General features: G+C 41.4%; 2 protein-coding genes across 7 annotated transcripts in view; both read left to right on the top strand.

The window, feature by feature from the left end:
- The first annotated feature begins 4,426 nt into the window (after positions 1-4,426).
- The window catches only part of lrrc41 (leucine rich repeat containing 41), a 64,664-nt gene continuing 44,063 nt past the window's right edge, over positions 4,427-25,027 (top strand). For all 6 annotated transcript variants that reach the window (XR_014622801.1, XM_084355741.1, XM_084355743.1 and 3 more), the window contains exon 1: positions 4,427-4,552. Coding sequence is in view for 5 of the 6 variants with exons in the window: in XM_084355741.1 (XP_084211867.1) it covers positions 4,468-4,552 (85 nt within the window). In the remaining variant the exon portion in view is untranslated. The remainder of the gene's footprint in view (positions 4,553-25,027) is intronic.
- LOC311258199 (piggyBac transposable element-derived protein 5-like) lies at positions 18,166-19,819 on the top strand. Its single transcript, XM_084354326.1, has 3 exons — positions 18,166-18,545; positions 18,675-19,101; positions 19,235-19,819. Exons 1-3 carry the CDS (start codon positions 18,444-18,446, stop codon positions 19,657-19,659), a joined length of 954 nt encoding a protein of 317 aa, XP_084210452.1. The 5' UTR covers positions 18,166-18,443; the 3' UTR covers positions 19,660-19,819.

Consider the following 25,027-nt stretch of genomic DNA (forward strand, 5'->3'; position numbering starts at 1 on the left):
AGTCATTGTACTCGGGGCAAAATATGTTAACATTGATTCAATGTGACAGCCAAACTGGCGGGCCGAGCTATTATGTCCTGTTATTAATAGTCCTGTGTGACAGTTGGTTTTAAGGTGTAAGGTCCAGAACTAGTTTGTATGTGTTGTCCAGCCACGTCACAAATCCATGTTTATGTATATGTATACAAGGCTGCACTCACCAACATTACACCGTGCTCTGCTAGGGGAGTTTACCCCACCACACTAACAAGACAGGAGGTGGTAATAATGCTCTGCCTGGCTGCAATTCAACATTAAAAAGAATCAGACACACAATAGGGAAATCATCCAAGTGTCCACAAAGAATTCATGAAATGAAGGTGATGAAGATCAGAGCAGAGTCTTGGACATGCAGAAGATGCTCAGAGAGTGAAGAGAAATGAAGAGGCAGTAGAGTAGGTGTGGGATGATTGTAACAGCACCACTTAGTTTAGAAAATACTGGAGTACAGCAGCTATTGTTCTTGAGGTCTTTACATTTGTGACAGTGCATCATGACTATCTCACATGTAACATCTCACAAAAAAACTTACAATGTAACAACTTGCATCATTGAGACACTACATTACAAAATAAACAGGACAAAACTGAAACATTCACAGAGACCAGACAGCTCCTAACTCAGCGGTGAAGAGGAGTAGGACAAGGATTTCATTTTGAAAGCAGCCAGTGACTATTGGCTTCAGTTAATTTCAGCACTACCTGATCACCTGATGATGACGATCAGTAATAATATTATGATTACTCTCACTCATTTTACACATCATTGCTATTATACTGATTTTATTATTAATATTATCCTTATTATCCTTATTATTTATAAATATACCTACTGACTTCAATTCAAAGCAATAAGTGACAATAAGGTCACTCACTGAGGCTGAGCAATAGAATTTGAGTAATCTCGATTCCATTTGTATTTCCTTCAATATTCTGGTAGCTGATCTAAAGCTGGCCGCTTCTCCTTTTTTAAAAAGTAGTACAACTAAAACTAATGACAAATCACCCGCTTTTCAGCCTGCTAACACATCGGGTGAGAGAAACTGACATGGGTGTGTGGTACCTGCATTAGGTGAGGCGGGGGCAGTAATGTGTGTAGCCAAAGAATACAAATCAGTTTAATTTTGCCTCAGTGAGCAGTGGGATGGACAGACATGCAGTAGATGTCGCAGATGAACAGAAGAACAAAATCACAGTGTCATGTGACATACATGTGACATTGATACTGCAACAAAATGACTCAGAGCAGTATGGAGACAGCTGCATGTGCTGACTCAGCAGTGAACAAGTCTAATGCACAGCGACAGGAAGTGTGAACTGAATTGGATGAGTATATGAAACAACATTTTTGGGAGTGATTATAGATCATAAACTGTGTTGGAAGCCACACAGAACATTAAACAGAAATGATCTAAATCTATTGCCGTTCTTTATAAAACATCTGTAGGCCTATATATTGTACTGTTCACTTGTGATGCCATATATGTCTTACTGTGCTGAAATTTGAGGAAATGCATGCAAACCAAATACAGACCCTATCATTCGTCTTCAGACAAGAGCTCTTAGAATAATCAGAATAATACATAAAGCTGGTTATCGTGAATCTACTAATCACGTTTTTATAAGCTCCTACACCTTTCTAGACATTGTGTTTTTAAAAACACTGTAAATAGGAGAAGGAAATTATAATTTAAGAGGGATGTTTATTTTTGAAACGTGAGAACCAATGTAAAATACAGATGTGTTTCAGTTTTGGGAGTCAAATTATGGAATTGACTCAGTGCCTAGCTGAAATTGTGTTGTTCTCTGTTGAGAAGCCTTAAAATGTCAAATGAAATAAAAACTGATTCATTCAGAAGTGGGTGTGTGACTGAGGCAGCACACTTGTATTTTGGGTCCAAGCATCTGACCGGTGCAGACCTGAGGAGGAACTGCTGCTGTATGTATCAGCTGGTTATGTGTACAAGTTTTAGCTTCTGTTAGGTGGAGAAGGTTGACTTCCAGTGTTACTGTATAGAGTACAACATCAGCTCAGTCGTGGGCTGAGAACAGCATGATGGGTAGTGATTGAGTCAGTCACACTCCTGTTTTGTGGTGTGACATCAGTTGGGGTCTTAATTGCACAAGAGGTGGGGCAGGTTGAATCAGAAATCAGAATCAGAAACAGATTTATTGCCAAGAGGGATTTTACACCGACGAGGATTTTTTCTTGGTGAATAAGGTGCATGCATTGAAGACAATAAACAATAAACAAACAAACAGTGACTATAATATATACAATATAAACACTATCAACACACAGAGGCAAAAAGTGTGGGATGGCTGATAAATAAAGACAGAAGATAAAATATAGAAGATATTAAAAATACAGGATGTACAAATTCTGCATTAATGTAATGCAAAGATTCAAGGGTAGAGGTGGGTTTGAGTGCAAGAGTCAGTGTCAGTGTCAGTGGGGGTGGGGGTGGGGGACCCGGGACTTGTTGAGGATCCCAACTGCAAAGGGGAAGAAACTGTTCATGTGGCGGGAGGTTTTGGTCCTTATGGACCGCAGCCTCCTGCCAGAGGGGAGAGTGTCAAATAGACTGTGACCGGGATGGGAGGGGTCGGCCACAATCCTACCTGCATGCCTCAGAGCCCTGGAGCTGTGCAGGTCCTGAAGGGATGGAAGATTGCAGCCAATCACCTCGGCAGAGCTTATGCTGCAGTCTGCTCTTGTCTTTAGCAGTGGGAGCAGCGTACCAGACGGTGATGGAGGAGGTGGGGATGGACTCGATGATGGACTCGATGATGGCAGATGAACAGATGGAAATCCTTGTACTGTATTTGACATCTGTGAATGAATTCTGATATAGTTGAGTAGTTTTAAACAGTGGCATTCGGAGCAGACAAACAGTTCTATGTGGCACTGAGACAAACGATAGTACAACCATCCCATCCCAGTCTCCCCTACAGAAGGAAGTGGAGCAGAGAGGAAGAGGCTGAGCTGAGCAGCTCTTAGTTATGCTGCTATAGGCCTAGTCCGGGGGACAATGACACACTGAGCTTCTCTCTCCTCCCCTCTCCTCTCCTCTCCATCTGTATACATTATGCCTGTATACATGCCCCATCTCTGCATGTCACTGACTTACTTCTTCCCCGGAGTCCTTGTGCTTTCTAGTCCTACAGGCTCCCATGGATCCTGGCCGCGCCCGGGTCGTGGATCGTGGATGCGCCCACTGCTATGGCCCTGCCTGATCGTGGATGCGCCCACTGCTATGGCCCTGCCTGATCGTGGATGCGCCTACTGCTATGGCCCTGCCTGATCGTGGATGCGCCTACTGCTATGGCCCTGCCTGATCGTGGATGCGCCTACTGCCATGACCCTGCCTAACACCCACCACTACTGTCGCTAATATTAGTCACATCTCTGTTACATACGTTACACTACTATTATCGTACTGCATTACTACATACCATCCTTACCATTAATCACTACTACTGTTATCACTAGTAATCACATTTCCATGTGCATTTCATTATTATTGCTGTAATACCTCTTTATGTACTTTCACTCCTGTCAACCATCGCTTATAATCGAATACATTGTGATCTCGTTGATCTGCTCTGTACATGCGACATCTATTGCACGTCTGTCCGTCCTGGGAGAGGGATCCCTCCTCTGTGGCTCTCCCTGAGGTTTCTTCCGCATTTTTTTTCCCTGTTAAAAGGGCCTTTTTTTGGGGCAAGTTTTTCCTCACTCGAATCGAGGGTCGAAGGACAGAGGGTGTCGTCTCTGTACAGATTGTAAAGCCCTCTGAGGCAAACTGTGATTTGTGAATTTGGGCTATACAAATAAAATTTGATTTGATTTGATTTGATTTGATCTGTATTGAAACCATGTCTTGCCATGGTGATAAATTGTGCTGTTGAAATACAGACACAAGTTGGCAGTGAAGATGGTGCTGGATGCTGCCAGCGGGTTGGTGAACCTGGTGGATGTCTGGAGAAGATACTAGTCCACACTGAGTGGTTTACTCTGGCAGCTGGGTGTGAGGAGAGGATGGTGATGGTCCACTCTGGCTGGACATCAGACATGATTCACTGTTTTGATGACCAGCGACTTGATAGTAAAGAAATGACTGGGGACTCATTACTTGTCTGTGTTGATTTTGTCAGGTTCATGTCTGGCTGTAGTCAGTGTTTCACTGTTTCTTTCTGTGTTGTTTGTTTCTAATTACACTTGTATGACTAAATATCAGTTATATAATTACTGGCTGACTTGCTAAGAAAAAATGCCTTAGTCATGGTAAACACAGTAAAGATGTCCAATTCCAGCAGGTGGCGATACTGCAGCGTGTGTAGATAACACATTCATCAAACTCTACAGAAGAAGAAGAAGACCCACCCCCACACACACAGCCTACCGACAGACAGACAGACAGACACGATGGGGGAGGACCGATGTCTGAAGGCGCTGTGTCTCCAGGCTGTCAGGAGACATTTCTCTGCTCTCAGGGTTCAGGCTCTTCTCGGTGAGTGAACATGTTTCCGCTTGTCTTCTGTAACACGAACAGTCTCACTGGTCAGAGACAGGTGACGTTAGGATGTCACTGACGTTAGCCTACATGTCCCCTGATAAGAGGAGACACAGGAGGCATGGTGCTCTGTGGTCCCGGTGAAGATGAGCACGTCAGGAGGAGTGACGGATTCAACTCCTCTCTTTAGTTGCTGGTGTTCATCCCTCCAGTAGAGGCGCTGTTCCTGTCTGACTGAACGCTTCAGTGATTTATTTCAGGATTTCACTGCAGCGTTGTTAAACCACATGAAGTTTCTCGTCCCTAAACCAAACGGTCCGTGCATGAAGTATAAATGAATCTCCATTTTTTACGTTGTATAATGAAACATCCCATTTTGGGGGTATTTCCTATTTCATTGTCGTAAGACGTGTAATGCAGCTTGTTCCTTTATCCAACTTGTACAATGAACATTGAAAAGGGAAGTCGAGTGTCGGAAACAGCCTTCAAAGTAAAAGTTGAGCGTTTTGAAGCGTGTTGGCCGGAGCTGTCAGTTTAAGGAGAGCGAGATGAAATAAATACAACCTCACAACAAATAGCCTAAATAATTTAGATAATTCATAACTGTTATACAGTGATATTTCCGCCACTTTCCCACAACTGAGAGAGATAATCACCGGGATTTTCAAAGTAAACACACCGTGTTCGAGACGGAGACTGAGCCGCTGGACTGCAGTCGTCGTGAAGTAAGTCAAACTTTTTTGTTGTTGACCTTATCCATCCAACATCTCCAACCAAACACTGTTTAAATCTGTTGACCTGCCAGAAACGTAGTTAGCTGTTAACTTCAGAACAAAGCCAATGCTAACAATGTTATTTTGTTAGCATTGGCTAACAAAATAGCAACACTGTTCGTCTGTGGATGTACAGTTGACACTAGGGTTGGGCATCTTTGGCATGAGGCCGATACGATACGCATCTCGATACACTGTCCCAAATCTGATGCATTTAAGATACATATGGAGCACCTACCGATGCGATACGATACGATTCACAACTCAATCACGATGCACTGTGATTCACAAAATCTGATTCAACAAAGTACGATTCGATGCGACACGATACGATGCGACACGATTCACAACTCAATCATGATGCACTGCACAATTCAATGAGTTTGATTATTTATTAATCAAATAAAAGACCTCTCACAAACAAGTTCTGTATAAACATTACAACATGTTCATTATTAACAAAAACAATTAAATACAAGATGAAGCTCAGCTTAGATGCGCTTAGCACTCTTTATGCTGCAGGTCAGCAAACTCACCAGTGAGAAAAGTAAGTTTAAAAAAAAAAAGAAAATAAATTACCCTCTCACAAAGAGGTCTTCCATAGCTTCTTACAAAAGGAAACATGTAAACTAGATTCAGCAATCATATGCTGTTGTAAACAAACACCAGTCTCACTTTGAAACAGTCGTAACAGTAGCTTAGCTTATCTGTTGTGAGAATAAACAAACGTGCAAATTATTTAATGAATCAAAAGAAAATGGTGTCAACAGAACACCTTGTGGCCATCCAGAATAGTGCACAACTGCACAACGGTCAGTCATTTAAGCCAGGTGTTCTACTCTCAGATTTTTCTTCAGGAATATGAGCTGATCGACATGATCAGGGTGAAGTAAACTGCGTTGTGCCGTAACAATGTCACCTGCAGTGCTAAACACTCTTTCAGATGGCACGCTTGTTGCTGGAATGGACAGGTAACTTTTTGCCAAAACTGAAAGCAGTGGAAGGTCAACTTGTTTTTTCCACCACTGCAAAACATCCCCACCCAGACATAAAGAGTCCCTCTCTCTGTATTTTAGGATTTCCTCCTTAGCTCTCTCCCTAGTGGTCTTCACTGGTGCTCTTGCAGTGAGGAAATCGCTGAACATCTGGTCCATGGCAGTCCTCTTCTTGGGAGGGATATCATCTACACAGTGGAAGAGAAGAGAGGCTTATCACTTGCAGTGAAAAAATATTTCTGTCAGTACTACGCTATGAAAATAAACTAGACGTAGATAACTGTATATAATAATACAAAAAATTCATCTTCAAACCAATAAAGTTTTACAACTTCTGGCACCGTTTCCATCAAAACCAACCTGAGCATTGTTCCTCTTCATGGAGGCTCCTGACACCGTGTGTGTCAACTGCTAGGTCCTCCTCGTCCAGTGTGTCAACAGCCTCATCAAGTGTGTCAGAAGCTGTAGCAGCATAGTCCTCGTCATCCAGTGTGTCAACAGCCTGGTCCTCATTCTGCATTTCTGTGTCACTGCCCCCCTCCTGACAATAAACAGTAACACATAGACTAAATCAAATCAAATTTTATTTGTATAGCCCAAATTCACAAATCACAGTTTGCCTCAGAGGGCTTTACAATCTGTACAGAGACGACACCCTCTGTCCTTCGACCCTCGATTCGAGTGAGGAAAAACTTGCCCCCCCAAAAAAAGGCCCTTTTAACAGGGGAAAAAAAATGCGGAAGAAACCTCAGGGAGAGCCACAGAGGAGGGATCCCTCTCCCAGGACGGACAGACGTGCAATAGATGTCGCATGTACAGAGCAGATCAACGAGATCACAATGTATTCAATTATAAGCGATGGTTGACAGGAGTGAAAGTACATAAAGATGTATTACAGCAATAATGATGAAATGCACATGGAAATGTGATTACTAGTGATAACAGTAGTAGTGATTAGTAGTGATTAATGGTAAGGATGGTATGACTAGCAATCAGATTTTTTTATTTGAACCAAACAATCAGCATCTAAATAAGACATTTGTTAATAAGCGAGGGTGAGAATTAGTTATGTCATTTGACATAAATTTGCTCAGCATATGCATTCACTTTATATGTATTCATTCATTCATTCATTCATTCAATCTAGACAACAGTCATCATTGTATTAAATTACATAACAAAGGCAAAAATGCACATACAGGATGATAAATGTCAGGTTCTAGAAAGAAAAATAGTATAACGTGATGATAATCTTATTAAGCATGTTCTTCTTACCTGTCCATTCATCTGAACCACCTCTGCTGTTAGCTTCATGAAAATCAGGTCCTTGGCTTCGTTGTCATCCAAGAAAGCCAGGTCTTTAAAACGCGGATCAAGTGCCGAGGCGTAGTACAGAAGATCCTGGAGATATGCATAGCGTCCATCAAAGTCCTGTCTGAATCGCTCCTTCATCTGGGAAATTACCAGCAGATCACTCTCATCAGGCTGGAAATGCCTCTGCAGTTTGGCCTGGATTGGGGCAATCATTGAGATGGTGGGGTTTTTCTCCTCACTGAGGAGTGTGGTTGCTACTTTTAGGGGAGACATCAGTTTGATGACCTCTGGGATGAGTGTCATGTCATCCTCTGTCAGACTGACCATGACTTCTCCCCTCTTTAACTTTCTTGACAGCAGGGCGTTCAACACAGCAGGCTGCTGCTCCCAGAAACGCTCCAACATATCAAGGGTACTATTCCATCTCGTGGAAACGTCATGGACTAGCTTGTGGTTGGGCAGGTGTAACTGGGTCTGTATTTCACGAAGAATTTCAGTTGCTCTGGGGCTTCTGTGGAAAAAAGTGACCACCTTCCTCACTTTAATCACAAGCTCTGAAGCAGTGTCCAGTCTCAGAGCTTTTTGCGACGCGAGATTTAAAGTATGGGCGATGCAACGCACATGTGGGTCCATCTTGGCACTCGCTCCAGCCAGGATCATATTTTTTGCGTTGTCTGTGACCAGCGCTGGCCTCTTGTCTTCAATCTTCCACTCGCGGCAAATGCCCTGTAGTAAAACTGCAAGATTGTTACCTGTGTGAGCCTCATTTAACACTCTGGTCTGCAGAACGTGGTTTTGTAAAACCCACTCGTCATCAATATAGTGCACTGTGGCTGTAACATATGATGCAGTGGCGCAAGATGTCCAGCCATCCATAGTGAGTGCAACTCTTTCCGCTTTGCTCAGTGACTCGGCTATCTCTCGTCTTACTTTTTCATACAGGGCAGGGATTTGCTTCTCGGAGAAAAGCTTCCGATTTGGTATTTGGTACCGTGGGTCCAAGACATGGAGAAGGTGTTTGAAGCCTTCGTTCTCAGTAACACTGTAAGGCTGGATATCTTTACAAATAAAGAAGGCTATAGCGCCATTTATCGTCTTTGCACGAGCTGAGCTGTTAGCCAGTGGAGCATGGAAAAAGTTTTCAATGCGTCGCTCACCGCTCTTGGACGTAGTCGCCACATCTGACTCCACGGCGGGGGATGCCGGGTTACTGGCGGAGGCCACGGTCACACCGTGACGTCGCTTCAGGTGACTAATGAGGTTTGTGGTACTCCCTGTGTACCGTACAGCAGCACGGCACATTTTGCAAATTGCGTCTGACTTGACAAGTTCTCCTTTTTCTTTGTAAAATCCGTAGTATTGCCAAACTTTGGATTTATAGTTGACAGGTGAGTAGATATTCTCCGCCTCCGCCATGTTTGTTTTGAACAGCGCGCACACGTCCATCAAAACGTCCCAGGCGCATAGTATAGTATACATCCGCGGTGCACGTTAACGTAACATAGATCCTGTTTAGTCAGAGTAAAAATGTCCAAAAATAACATCTTATTTGGTTTGTTACATGTACAAATAAATGCAGAAACCACTCAATGATTAAAATATCGAATTTTACCGATGCAAACTTTTAATAATCGATGCATCTCGATTTTATTTCAAAAATTGCATCGATTCACAGCTGTTCTACCGATGCACTCGCATCTCGCCTGCGCGTGTCCGTGTATCGATGCGTATCGGTTAATCTTCCCATCCCTAGTTGACACCATCAAAATAAAGAGGAAAGATGAGCCTCGGCCATATTTCTTTATGCAGTCTTTTAGTTTATTTGGAGAAAGTTAATTTCCACAGATGAACAATGTATTAATTGTAGCTTTAGTTTTTACTCACTAATTATAGGGATACATGACATTAATTATATTATTTAGAATATTTCTTTACTTTGCAGTCTGTCTGCATGCACAAACACTGTTGGTAACATACATTTGTGAACACAGACCACACTACACTTTAATACATCAAAATTAATATCAAAACACCCCTAAGCTGGGGGCGCTGTTGAGCGATGGAAGAGTAAGACGTGTTTGCACGAGCTCTGATAACTTTGTCTTAATTAAAACACTAAACTTTTGTAAATCTGCTCTTAAGATCCTCGGAACGACGCAAGAAGATGCACACAAGTGCATTATAAAGACCTATGTAAGGAAACTATGTCTAAAAAGGGGCAAATAAGAAAAAACGACCAACAAGAAGCAGGCCCCGACCAGCCCTCGGACCCAAGTAACACACTCTACCTGATGATTTGAGTGACGAGCCGGACCCACCTAATACTAGCTGCTATCGCTAACCTACGAAATGAAGTCACTCAGATCAAGAACGATATATGTGCGTCCATAGATGCACGCATACAGACTGTTTGCACTGAGCTGAGAGAGGAACTGGCTTCAACTAAAAAGGAAATTCAGACATCCATTACAACACTTGAAGGAGCCACGGCCTTGCACGAGAAGACTATTAAAGAGCTGGAGAAGTCAGCCTCACATCACTCCGACGATGTTACTGCTCTCCAACGCAACTGAACTCCGAAGTGGGGAAACTGACTAAAAATGTGAGGCAGATCTAGGAGGCACAACATTAGAACCACCGGAGTTCCCGAGGGGGTTGAAGGATCCAGACCGCGCAACTTCGTAGCTGATCTGCTAAAAGATGTGCTGTCTTTGGACGAGAAGCCACTTATTGACCGAGTGCATTGGACCCTCTGCAGAAGCCCTGACCCTCAAGAGCCCCCCAGGCCCTTCATCCTGAGGCTACACTATTATCATGTGCTATTATCAAAGCCAGCACAGCGAAGCAACTTTACTTCAGAGGCAAGAGGATTCAAATATTCCCCGACTATCCTCCGGCCGTGGCTAAGCGAAGGGCTCTATTCAACCGTGCCAGGGAGCTATTGCGCGACAAGCCCGGCATCAGGTATGGCCTATAAATAATGGACCTCAGGAATCCTAGTTAGCCTCGGTGGCTAACATTAGTACAACAACTGTTGCCTGCCAAAAAACTGCCAAGATACACAAGCATACACACACAACCGGTGTCTTACTGCATGACGGTAAGAACAAACATGCAAGGTTTGAAAATCGGGGGTTACTACACTATATATCCTTTATAATCTAGATACTGTATTATTATTATCCGACAAGAATCTCTCATTCTCAGTATAGGCGTTATTCATTTATCCATTTTATTTAGTTCTATGATTAGATTCAGCTTTATGTCTAAATGTGTTGCCCAGTGTGTCCTACTCTCACCTCCTGTTTCTAATACTACAGCTATGTTTAAGCAGCTATATCTTTATTTCTAGGACTTAAGAAAAAAAAAATAGAGAGAGATGTGTTCATTTGACTTTAATAATTTCCAAAGTTTTTTCTCTGTGTATATGCTGCATAAGATGTGGTGGTTAAAAAAAAACACTTTGAAATGTACAATTGACGTTCAGGTTTGGGGAGTGCATTTGTGTTTTAGTCTGCGTCTCCCAGGTACATGTGATATATGATGATAGATGTGCTTGTATAAATAGGGGTGCGTGTGCGCATGTATACCCCTGTGTGGTCGTTCGTTCCCTTTCTCATATTTAAATTTCTTTATTACTAAGTATCAGAGCTAATGGACCAATTTTGAAGTTAACAACAGGCCACCAGTAGGTGTGGAAGTAACCTTAGTTATCTGTTTTTGTTTTTTTCGGCTTCCCTAAGAAGGCTCGTGCCATTCACTTTGAATTGGCAAGAGTAGTTTATTTGGTTTCTTTGTTAATATGTGGTTTAGGTTGACATGGGGATGGAGATCCGGGTCAGGGAAGGAAGCCGCAGTAAATAACGCTACAGTGGGATGGGAGGGACAAAAAGACCTTACAAAAACTGATTACCGATACGCGGGATACTATGAATGATAACACCAAGGAGAAAAAAAGTCTCACTTTTTCCAGTTGGAATGTGCGTGGAGTAATTAATAATCCAGTCAAAAGAGGGAAGGTTTTGTCCCATCTTAAAACACTGGCCTCGGATATTGTGTTTTTACAAGAGACCCATCTGAATAATAAATCTCATGGCAGGCTCAGGACAAAGTGGATAGGAGAGATCTATCACTCGGCTTTTTCTTCCAAAGCAAGAGGCGCGGCAATCTTCATTAGAAAGACAAATCCACTCATAAATGGTTATTAAATCAATTTCAATGTCAAATTGACATCTCTATGTCAAGTGACATAGTGGCCAGTTGACATACTGTCATATTGGTATACTGTATGAGATTTACTTGTATAAATAAAGATTAAATACGAATAAAAGAATGAAAATATATATAATTGTTTGTTTCCGCCTGTGCCTCTTCTCAGCACTGCGCAATTGACAGGTAAGTCTACAGGCGTAAAAGAGTAAAAAGCAAGCGTCGCCGGAAAAGACTCAATAATGAGATGACAGAAGACCCAACTACTGCCAACAAAAAGAAAGCTGTTTTAAAGAGACTCCGAGGAGTTTGCTTTTGGTAATAAAAGAGTCTCATATTAATGTGGATGAATCTACGTTACCCACTTGTTAATGAGTCCATTTTCAAAAAATATATTGTTTTGTCTTTATAGTTATTTTGATGTTATTATTATTTAGTGGTCGGCTCGCCTAGCATTTCCTAGTTTTGGTTTCCCAGACGCTGCCCGGCGGGTCATGGGAATAACTCCGCCGGATCACCGTTTATGGTCGGAACTACGACAGTATCTGTTCGTCTTCGAACCTCCGACTTTCATTCTTGATTAATGAAAACATTCTTGGCAAATGTTTTTTTATCACTTTAGTCCGTCTTGCGTCGGTCCAAGAATTTCACCGTATGCACAGAGGCTCATGGGAAATGTAGTGTGAAAACACTTTGCTTTCAGAAACTCTTCATAGTCACTTTGAAAGGAAAACCAGTCCTGTTTAAATAACGGGTTCATTGCAACAGGTGATTCACATGCTCCAAGCCCACTGTGTATATTAAATGTGGCGACCGGCTCTGCACCGCTTCATCACTTCGCAGAAAACTTAAACTCTGCCTGCGTTCTGGGTTAAAGCAGATTATCCTGAGATGGCCACAAAAGCACTGAAAACCTGCTTCCATTACAAACACATTATCTTTGTGAAGCGAGGAGTTTTCCGAGGTGACGGCAGCAAAAATGAGATTACAGAGAGTATATTACGGTTAGTTGTAACAAAGATGTATTTATTGAATTAAAAATGTTAACAGAAAACCATGTGACCGTCTGCAATCGTTTTTATATTATATGTGTAATGTAAACAGGTAAACGTATGTTAGTCTTTTCTAAAACAACTTTTTCACTTGAAAAAAAAATTGTCCACCCGTGAACGGTCCACAGTGAAAAAATGCTGGGGAACCCCTGTCTTCAGCTATTTAGAGAAGTAGCCAAGCCTTGGCTAAAGTGTCAAGAAGTTAGCATCAGTAAGAACTAGCATGTAGCCACATGGACAATAAAAACTAGTCTAAAGCCTACAGTACACTATTCTACCATTATCAAACTTTTTCTGGTATCCTACAGAAATCTGAAGGTATTGATGCTGAAACGTGCATACTCACTTACCAAGTGTTCACATAAAAGGAGATATGTCTTTATTGGCCAGTCATCAGAGAGACACTGATGATCTAGAACACGACTAGAGGGCCTGCAGGCCATCTAGTCGTAGAGGCCCTAGTCATAGAGGCCCTGGTGGCAGCCCATCTGCTGGTAAGTGACATTACCAGCAGATGGCATTGCAGAAATGACGTCACTTCAATAAAACAGGATTTAAATGGTTGTAATACCTTTAGACAATTACTTTCACCAAATTTGAATTGTACTATCATAGAAACATCATACAACTTCAAACCCTGTATAAACCCCAAAAAGGATGCCAGTTGTCATCAAGTTTTGTCATTTTGATGCTGACATTTTTATTAACCTTTATTTATACAGGTAAATCTCATAATATACTATCAGTATGATAGTATGTCAGCTGACCACTGTGCCACTTGACATAGAGTAAGATGTCCATTTGACATTGAAAGTGATTTAATAACCATTTACAAGTGGATATGTAGGCATATGTTTATGTCAGGTGTCATGTAATGTTTATGCAGGTGTTACAGTATGAATGCTTATGTATACCCTCTTCAAATGAAGTGTTACTGAAAGTTATTTTGTTGGTTTGTGGTTGTTTCCATGAGGTAGTGATTTGTTGGAAATCTGTGAAGTGAAGAGGTACATCTAGGGAAGCACTAGTCATTCTGTTGTTTCAAATCCAGTGTATATAACATTCTTAGATTCTCAAAACACAAAATGTAGAACTCTGGACTGAAAATGATATCGTATATTACATTATCTGTCAAGTATTACATTATCAGTTTTGAAGAAGAAAAAAAACTCCTGAAAATGTAATAAATTTTCCAATAATGTAATAAGGTATTACATTATCGGTAAAAATGTTATTGCAATATCAGTCAGATTATTTTATTACATTATTGGTGAAGTTATTACATTATTGGCGAAGTTATTACATTATTGGGTTTTATTACATTTTCAATTGAGTTAAGTGCAAATTTTATTACATTTTCTGGCGTTATTACATTATCAGGAAATGATTACATTATAGGGTGCTACAAGGATCTATCTAGATATGCATCCAAAACGGTGTTAAAATCTCCTCCGATTATCAAATTAGTCTGTGACATATCTGGTATTATTGCAAAGATTTTCTGAAAAAATACAGGGTTATCTGTGTTAGGTGCGTAGATATTTACTAGGGCGAGGGAGATATTCTGAATTTCTCCAATCACTATAACATAGCGACCCTCTTTGTCGGTTATTGTTTTTTTCTGCAAAAAAGGTACACCTTTTCTAATAAAGATTGCCGCGCCTCTTGCTTTGGAAGAAAAAGCCGAGTGATAGATCTCTCCTATCCACTTTGTCCTGAGCCTGCCATGAGATTTATTATTCAGATGGGTCTCTTGTAAAAACACAATATCCGAGGCCAGTGTTTTAAGATGGGACAAAACCTTCCCTCTTTTGTGTGGATTATTTACTCCACGCACATTCCAGTTGGAAAAAGTGAGACTTTTTTTCTCCTTGGTGTTATCATTCATAGTATCCCGCGTATCGGTAATCAGTTTTTGTAAGGTCTTTTTGTCCCTCCCATCCCACTGCAGCGTTATTTACTGCAGCTTCCTTCCCCGACCCGGGGTAATAATACATTGTGATCTCGTTGATCTGCTCTGTACATGCGACATCTATTGCACGTCTGTCCGTCCTGGGAGAGGGATCCCTCCTCTGTGGCTCTCCCTGAGGTTTCTTCCGCATTTTTTTCCCTGTTAAAAGGGCCTTTTTTGGGGCAAGTTTTTCCTCACTCGAATCGAGGGTCGAAGGACAGAGGGTGTCGTCTCTGTACAGATTGTAAAGCCCTCTGAGGCAAACTGATTTGTGAATTTGGGCTATACAAATTAAATTTGATTTGATTTGATAATGTAATAAGGTATTACATTATCGGTAAAAATTTTATTACAATATCAGTCAGATTATTTTATTACATTATTGGTGAAGTTATTACATTATTGGGTTTTATTACATTTTCAATCGAGTTAAGTGCAAATTTTATTACATTTTCAGGCGTTATTACATTATCAGGAAATTATTACATTATAGGGTGCTACAATCCTCCACAAAGAAATCTCCCAAAAATGCCTCAAGTGAATTCCTAAATACATATATAAATAACACAAATATCCTAGACATATGGAGGATAATGAACCTCTCAGGCCGGGACTATTCATTTTATTCACCTGTGCATAATTCTTATAGTAGGATAGACTACTTCCTAGTTGATGCCAGACTGGCACCTTTTGTAGTGGATGTTCGGTATCATAGTATTGTGATTTCAGATCACAGCCCACTTTCCTTTTCAGTATGTTTAGACCACATAGACAAACCGCATACCTCTTGGAGACTAAATCCTCACCTGCTTACAGATAAAAGATTTCGTGATTACCTAAAAGATCAAATCTCATTGTATTTTGAGATTAACAATATTCCAGAGACATCTCCCTCCACTCTCTGGGAGGCGTTTAAAGCCTACATTAGAGGTAGCATAATCTCATTTGAAGCATCAAGGAGAAAAGAAAACATGTCCAAATTAAAAGACCTGGAAGAACAGATCAAAGTGCTGGATCAGGAAAATGCTCGATCCCCATCTACAACTCTGCACAGAAAAATAACAACATTGAAGTATGAATACAATCAAATTATGTCTGTGAAAATAAGTAAAGCATTCCTGTATACCAGACAAAGGTTCTTTGAATTTGGGGATAAACCACATAAATTATTAGCTCGTCAGCTCCGAAAAATGGAGAACGATAGGACAATACATAAGGTGATAACACAATACTCACAAAACCCAAAGATATTAATAACAGGTTCCTCGAATTTTACACTGACTTGTATACTTCTAAATCCACTTCAGAGTCTGAGATTATTAATAAGTTTTTAGACAAATGTGACCTACCCAGGTTAGGTGTTGAAGATTGTAAATCGCTAAATGCTGAGCTCACAATTAAAGAGGTTCAGTCTGCTGTTGCCTCGTTAAAAGGTAATAAATCACCAGGTCCTGACGGACTTCCTGGAGAATTATATAAAACGTATGGTGAAAATGTATCTCCTTATTTATTAAAAGTATTCAAACACGCTGATTACGGTAATTCATAAGGAAGGAAAAGTTCCACAGGAAGTAGGTGCTTATCGACCTATTTCGCTCCTGAATGTTGACGGGAAGCTATTTGCCAGAATACTAGCTAACAGACTGGGCCCCCTGTTGGAGAGGTTAGTTCACCCGGACCAGACGGGCTTTGTACCTAACAGAAACTCTACTTTCAATCTGAGACGCCTCTTTAATATCATGTATACAAGAAGAGAACCACACTCTGATCTCGTTATACTTGCGCTTGATGCTGAAAAGGCGTTTGATCAGATTGAGTGGCGATACTTCTTTGAAGTTCTCAGTAGATTCAATCTCGGAGATGGTTTTTTGTCACTAATTAAACTTATCTACAAAAACCCTACAGCCCAAATCCTAACCAACCGAACACTATCCTACCCGTTTAAGTTATGTAGAGGGACGAGGCAGGGATGCCCCCTCTCCCCTTTAATCTTTGCTCTTGCCATCGAGCCGTTGGCTCAAAGTATTAGACTTGACCCTCAGATACATGGATATACCACTAAAGAAACAATTAGTAAAATATCATTGTATGCAGATGATATTCTTCTTTATTTAACACATCCACAAATGACTATTCCGGTACTTTTAGATAAAATCAATTTATTCGGTACTTTCGCAGGATATCGGATTAACTGGACAAAAAGTGTCTTAATGCCAGTTCACTGGGATGATCTGGCATTCCTGACTAATCTCCCATTTAAAATCTCCTTGGAAAAATTCACCTATTTAGGAATAGAAGTGACAAGACAGTATACTTCTCTCTTTCAAGAAAACTTTCCTCCTTTAACCCATTTAGACCGGGAGAGCATGTGCGCATTTCTACCTTTGAAGCCGGGGGCGCTGTTGCGCATTTCTACCTTTGAGGCCGGGAAAGCGGATACGTCATTTTATAGCTCTCAGTACATTTGTCGCTCTGCCGCTGATAGGCTCATAAGGAGGGTGATTCTTACATGTGCTTCAGGCAGATTGTAAACAATGGCGGAGACAGAGAGCTTTACCGGAGGAGAAAAAGATGTCAGCGAGGGCAGTGATATTGCCAGTGGCAGTGGCGATGATGGCATTGCCGATCCAGATTTTGAAATTCCTGGGCCAATTGAGAAAGATCTATGGATGAGGGCGATGTTCTTAGAAGATGACGAAGAAGAAGATTTTGAGGGCTTCGCGTCTGAGTGGAAGACGGACAACTATTATCGTGTCACCGCACCACTGTTTACCCGGACACCAGGCGTGAAGATAAACATACCTGCAGACGCAACTCCATTGCAGGTATTTGAAAATATTTTTACAGAGGAGCTCTGGTCACGTCTTGTGACACAGACCAACACATACTCGGAGCAGATGAGAAATGAAACCCCACTCAGGGCCAAGTCGGCAAAGTGGCATCTGGTGACTCTCACTGAGATGAAAAGTTTCGTCGGACTTTGCGTAGCGATCGGGCTAATGGTGCTGCCTGTTAGACGAGACTACTGGAGGAGAAATAAGGATCTGTTCAAGACCAGCCTCTCTAAACACATGTCCCAGGACAGATTTGTGGCAATCTGGAGGTAATAATAATAATCATAATCATAATAATTGAAATAATAATGTTTTTTCTGACTGCACTTTGAAACTGGTAAAATGTAAAGTCCAATATATGTTTTATTACTATGATCTATGATGATTATAGGAAATTTTGATGATGACAGTATACTTATTCTACATCCTAGGTGTAAATGTAACTTTTTTCAATTTTTTTATTTGTTGTTACACACTTTGCGTCTGTTTAACTTGGAAAGTGCTTTGTAAATAAAAAGTTTATTGATAAGAAATAATAATTTTTATAGTCATGAGATTGATAATGGGCATGATAAGAAATGACGTTATTTTTATATTTCAGGTATCTACACCTCCAGGATAACCATGCAGCTGATGTCGACCACAGTGACAAGCTGTGGGAGATGAGGTGGTACCTGGACTTCCTCAGTGCTAAATTCCAGTCACTGTATGAGGTTGATGGCACAGTGACTGTGGATGAGAGCATGATAAAATTCATAGGATGTCTCTCCTTCCGTCAATATCTCCCCATGAAGCCAACAAAATGGGGGGGTCAAGGTCTGGGTTATGGCAGAGAGCTCCACAGGCTGTGTCAACCTTCCAGGTAAGAAAAATAAAATCAGTGCACCAAGTAGCTCCTATATGAAAGGATGCATTGTTGTATTATTATCATCTATAGTTACTGTTGTATAGTAATGTATTATTTCTCTCTCTCATTCTTACAAACTTCTAGGTGTACACGGGCCGTGAGGGGACTCAAGAGAGGGGACTAGCACACCGTGTCGTAATGGATTTAGCAAGGCCTTATTACGGCTCTCATTTGTCCATATACATGGACAACTTCTACACTGGGGTGAAGCTCCTGGAGGAAATGAAGGCCCATGGTCTGAACGCCTGTGGCACCGTTCGTGCCAATAGGAAGGGACTCCCAAAGAGTGACATGCTGACGAAGAAAACATCACTGGGAAGGCATGAGTTCAGAGTCGCTCAGAAGGATGGGCTCACATTCTGTATTTGGCAGGACACCAAAACAGTCATGGTGCTCTCCAACCACCATGACCCTACTGCGACAGGGACAGTGAACCAGAGGAAAGAGGTAGCCGGCCAGACTGAGGTGGTAGTGCCAGCTAGCCTGGCTGACTACCAAAAACACATGAAAGGTTTGTTTTTACATTTTTATTGACAAAAATTCAAATATATGACAATTTATTATTTATTGTTTTTTTCAGAAGGACTGTGGTCCTTTGAGTGCAAATGTGTCTGTGTAAAATAACTGTCATGTGTTTGTGCCAGGGGTGGATCTTCTTGATCAGAAGATTGGATACTATGGATTCCAGCATAGATCAAAGAAGTGGTGGAGAAGAGTGTTCTTCTTCTTTCTGGGAGTGTCCTGCCACAACGGATATGTTGCTGCAAGGTCTGCTGGAGGAACCGCCTTCAGGAGGAAATACCGAAGTTACAAAAGCTGGCTAGAGGACCTGGCAGAGCAACTTGTAACAACAGCGACAGCAAGGGCCCCTCCTGTGATTCCTCCTCCCTCTCCAGCCCCCTTTTTTATTCCATTTGTATGTTCTGCATGTTATGTAGATAGAGATTTGTCATTTATTTTATTGTTTTTTTTGTATTTTCAACTTTGTAATAGTTTGTGCAATGTTTTAAATATTTTGATAAAGTTTTGCACAAATAAAACATTGTTCTTGTCAAAGCCACAGGTGTAAGCTCTCAAATATATTTTGAATTTTGTTTCTATCTCCTACAGAGGCTGAGATATCAGCTTTTTAGTAGACGTTGACACCTGGGTGCTGTTTTCCAGAAAACCTCAGGTTTTAGGGGTTCTTTCCAAAATCGCCCATAGGTTTTACAGGCATTTTTTTTAGGTGTTTTTTAGGTGTTTTAGGCCTTAATGGGTTAATAGAAAAACTGCGCTCCAGGTTGTTGTTTTGGGATGCACTCCCAATTTCGATGATCGGAAGAATAAATGCGGTTAAGATGGTCTTACTCCCACAGTTATTATTATTATTTGTTTCAAAATATCAAAATCCTTTTTTGTGAGGACACAAAGCTCCCAGAATAGGTAAGAAATATCTCTGCAGGCCTAAATCTGTAGGAGGATTAGCACTACCAAATTTTTTGTTTTACTACTGGGCCTCAGCGATTAAGACATTTATTTTCTGGCTAAACACCACAAAGTCCCCCCCTAATTGGCTACTGATGGAACAGGAGGAATGCCATCCATATTCACTGGCTGCAATTCTATTAGCGCCAACTAAGATCAGTAGGTTATTATATAACAACAATCCTATTATTCATAACATGATTTGTATCTGGAAACAAATCAAATCCAGTTATAATCTTAAATCCATATCCTCTGCTTTACCCATAGGTAGAAACCCCACTTTTGGCCCGTCTGGTTTGGGTGGAGCCTTTTCTAAGTGGAGTCAGAAAGGTATTAAATGTGTCAGAGACCTGTATATACAAGGTGTATTTGCCTCGATTTCTCAAATACAGCAGAAATTTGGATTGGGAAACAATAATTTCTTTCAATATCTGCAAATCAGGGACTATATACGTAGACATTTGGAGGATTTTCAGACCGAATCAAAATCATTAATAGATGACTGTTTAAAATTGCCAACAAATGAGCCCAAGTTGACAACACGCATTTATAATACTCTCCTGTCTTTAAGCCCCCCCCCCTGCTCATGCGCATAGGGGGGTGGAATTTGGCGAACTGATCACAGATGATTTATGGGACAGAGCCCTTGAGAAGATCAACACCTGTTCACACAGTGCAAGACATTGTCCTATTCAATTTAAAATTATACACATCCTCCACTTCTCAAAGGAAAAATTACATAATATATATCCAGAAGAATCACCTATATGTGATAAATGCAAATCTTCCGTTGCAACCCATCTTCATAGTTATGCACTATGCCCCAAAATTTACTCTTTCTGGTCTGATGTATTTAATATAATGTCCGAGGTTATGGGGTTTGTGATAAAGCCAGAACCCTTACTTATTATTCTTGGGGTGTCTGAAACCTTTAAAAAATTAAACAAAGCACAACAATGTTTTATTTCATATGGTCTCATAATAGCGAAAAAAATTATTCTTACATTATGGAAGAGTGTAAATGCACCAACATCTAAGATCTGGCTGGAGGAATTAACTGATACACTCCATCTGGAAATAATGAGATTTGTTCTGAAAGACAGACTCCAACATTTTGACGCAACTTGGCAACCTCTTATACCTTGCTAATACGAATTCAACTCAACAATCAGTCTCCTATGCATAGCAGGGTTCTTGTGATATTTTCCATGTGGGTCTTCACCAGGGGGTGGGGGGGTGGTTTTTGTCAACCTGTTATGTTCTGTTTCTGTTGTCTCTGTTTACGTGTTCTGTAATTATTATGTTTGTATGTTTGTATTATAAATGCCCAATAAAAATACATGGGGGAAAAAAAAAAGCACCCCTAAGCCTTACTTATATGACTGAGCAGGGTCCAGTTAACTCCCTTTGAGCATAATTGTAGGCATTTCACACAGACTTAGATGGACAAATATTGAAATGATGTGCAAAACAGCTGATAATAACAAACGAGTAATGTTATGCTAACGTTACAACAGCTGTTTAGCTACAACAGCTAGCAACTTAACCTGCAAACAAAATAGCATTGTTAGCATTGGCTATGTTCTGAAGTTAACAGCTAATTACGTTCCTGGCAGGTCAACAAATTTAAACAGTGTTTGGTTGGAGACGTTTTGAAGATAAGGTCAACAACAAAAAAGTTTGACTTACTTCATGACTGTTGTAATGTGAATGTGACGTGTATGACAGCTAAGTGGAGTCTCTGTGGGAATTCTAAAGGTGGTTACTATAGCAACGTAACTAGGCAACATTGTCAAGCAAGATGGTAACAGTTACAGGAAGTGAAGTAGCCACTGTAGAGACGGGAGTTAGACATGGAAATAAAAAATCTCAGTTAAACTGAAACTTTGGATCAAGCTCATTCTTATGACTTGAAGTTATTACATTGGCGATGAGGACAAATCAGACTACAAACGATCGTTGGTGGGACGTTTGGATTAATCAGCCTGTACCGAGTGAAGATTTTCGGCAGTTGGAAATAACGTAAAATGGCAACATACGGTAAAATAGATGAATTTGACCCGGACTCGGATGACTGGCAGCAGTACATGGAGCGCCTGGAGTTTTACTTTGTGGCCAATGCTATTTCGGATGAGGGACAGAGACGGGCCATCTTCCTGAGTGCATGTGGAGGCAGAGTCTACGCCGTGTTACGGGACTGTATTGAATCCTACTTGTGTGAGGAGGATTCACAACCAGTCCCAGTGTGAGATTCAGGGTGGCCGTCAGGAAAAGTAAAAATACTATCACCATCTTCGACTCAAGCGCTACAAAACTCTCCGAAAAGTGTGCATAAGAGCATTAAAGACAGGATGCCGCTGGTTTGGAAGTTAGTAAACACTGTTGAGTTAATAAACAACTAAAAACACACACACACACACACAACGCACACACACACACACAACGCACACGCCAACGCCTTCTGCCGGTCGCCACAAGAGCAGCGCCCAATATATATAAATGCTGCCCTTACTAGTGTTTGTCATATTTTGTTCTTTTGTAATGTTCGTTATTTGCATCTGTGGATTTGTAAGAGAGGAGAAGAAAATCTGTTATTTGATTTTAATAAGCCATTTATAGTTGTCAAACTAAAAAAATGTTGATATTGTACTTTTCTCATATAAATATATTTATTTCAGGAAAAGATTGGCCTATTTTATTTTATAGGCTGTTTTTATTTAAGATATTTTTTTATTTAAATGTGCACCTTACGGAGGTTTGATTTAAAAAAAAGGTACTCCTGTTGTTATACAGTATGTTTACATTTTATTGTTATTTGAACAGCTGAGCATTTATTCATGAACCAGGTGAAGAAACCTGTTTATTATTTATTCATTTGATTTTGCAACTGTTCACTGAAATAGCCGGTTTCAATAAAACTACTTGTGACATGTCATATTTGGCTTTGACTTTGACTGAACATTTGCTCTCACTTTGCGGAAAAAATATCGGGATATATATCGTACATCGATATTCAGCCTAAATATATCGGATATGACTTTTGGTCCATATCACCCAGCCCTAGAAGACATACAGACGGATGGGAGGAGGAAGATTACTCCTGACTAAGATTCGACTCTATACTTACACCAGAGACAGAGTGGGGGTGTTGGGCAAGATGTGCGTTCAAGTCACCTACAAAGGGGAGACCAAGCAGCTGGCATTGCTGGTGGTAAAAGGTGAAGGTCCTAACCTTTTGGGAAGAAATTGGCTCAAGGCTATTCAGCTCGACTGGAGAGCCATATTCAGACTGCAGATGTCTCAACAGCAAGAGTTAAATGGGCTGCTCTCACAACATGGAGAGGTTTTCAAAGGTGAACTGGGCACTCTTGTGGGAACTACAGCAAAAATCTATGTGGAGCCTGAGGCCAAGCCACGCTACTTAAAAGCCCGGCCTCTGCCATATGCCCTCAAACAGAAAGTGGAGACAGAATTTGTCAGATTAGAGAAGGAAGGCATTATTGAGGCCGTAAGTTTTTCAGAGTGGGCGGCCCCTATCGTTCCTATCCTGAAACAGGACCAGACCACCAGAATCTGTGGTGACTATAAAGTCACGGTGAATCCTGTATCCAAGCTGGACAGTTACCCCATTCCAAAGACTAAGGACCTGTTGGCTGTATTAGGAGGTGGGCAGAAATTCACTAGATTAGACATGTCTCAAGCCTATCAGCAGCTCCCACTAGATAAAGAATCCAGGAAGTTCACCACCATCAACACACACCGCGGTCTGTATCAGTACACCCGGCTCTCATATGGGGTGTCATCAGCACCTGGGATATTTCAGCGCACCATGGATAACCTACTACAAGGTCTTCCTCAGGTGATCGTGAGAGTGGATGACATCCTAGTGACAGGAAATGATGATGCCAGTCACCTGCAGAACCTAGGCGCTGTGCTGGAGAGGTTGTCCGCTGCTGGTCTGCATCTGAGGAGAGACAAATGTGTATTCATGGCACAAGAGGTAGTGTACCTGGGCTACCGAATTAACCACAAAGGGATTCATCCAATTGCAGACAAAGTCAAGGCTATTGTTAATGCTCCACAACCAACAAACCAGACTCCGCTAAAATCTTTCCTGGGCATGCTCAATTACTACCACAGGTTTTTGCCAAACATCTCAACAGTATTAGAGCCACTGCATGAACTCTTGAGAAAGGCAACCCAATGGAGATGGGGGAGCCGGCAGAGCTAGGCTTTTGATGCGGCAAGGAAAAGTCTCTTCCACAGAACTGGATCCCCCCGGTGTCTGATCATAACATGGGCGAATTTGATCCTGATGCCTTTTCACCAGCTTGTCGTCCTGTGTTTTCGCCTTCCATGAAACCGGACCGGTCCTCTCGACCAGAGTTGCAGGAATCCACTTCTGACCTGCATATCCTCTCACATAGACTGAATCAGACTCTGAATCTCCGATCCCTTGCATGCCTGTCGTGCTGCTCTTGTTGTTTTGCCTGGTTCTGTCCCACTCTGCCTGCTAGTTAAGGGTGCACTTACTCGAGCTGGGTCCTTATCCTTCTGTTCATGATCAGCTCAGCTGGTGTTGCTCTGGTAGTAGTCTGAGGAGTTGAGCGGTATTTGAACAGAAACCTGGCAACCTTTGTCTCCAACCAAGCTGCCCCAGCAGCTGCACCATTGCATCCATGGGAGTGGCCCAACCAACCATGGATGCGACTGCATGTGGATTTTTGTGGGCCCGTACTGGGGAAGATGTTCCTCATTGTAATTGATGCCTACTCAAAGTGGATTAAAGCTCATCCAATGCTGTCCATCACATCAGCCAGGACAGCAGAGACACTCAGAAGCATCTTTGCCACTCATGGTATCCCAGCTGTGCTTGTCAGTGACAATGGGCCGAGTCTTGTGAGTGCAGAGTTCAAAATCTTCCTAAAAAAGAATGGCATAAAGCATGTGACCACTGCTCCGTACCATCC

This window comes from Pagrus pagrus (assembly GCF_965226575.1).
Source record: "Pagrus pagrus genome assembly, chromosome: 6".
Lineage (NCBI taxonomy): Eukaryota > Metazoa > Chordata > Actinopteri > Spariformes > Sparidae > Pagrus > Pagrus pagrus.

What these genes read in the sequence shown, in the direction of transcription:
- LOC311258199 (XM_084354326.1), top strand. Translation starts at nt 18,444, where the DNA reads ATGTCTCTCCTTCCGTCAATATCTCCCCATGAAGCCAACAAAATGGGG. An exon ending in AGGCTGTGTCAACCTTCCAG is followed by an intron (nt 18,546 to 18,674) that starts GTAAGAAAAATA and finishes ACAAACTTCTAG; the next exon opens with GTGTACACGGGCCGTGAGGG. An exon ending in CTACCAAAAACACATGAAAG is followed by an intron (nt 19,102 to 19,234) that starts GTTTGTTTTTAC and finishes TGTTTGTGCCAG; the next exon opens with GGGTGGATCTTCTTGATCAG.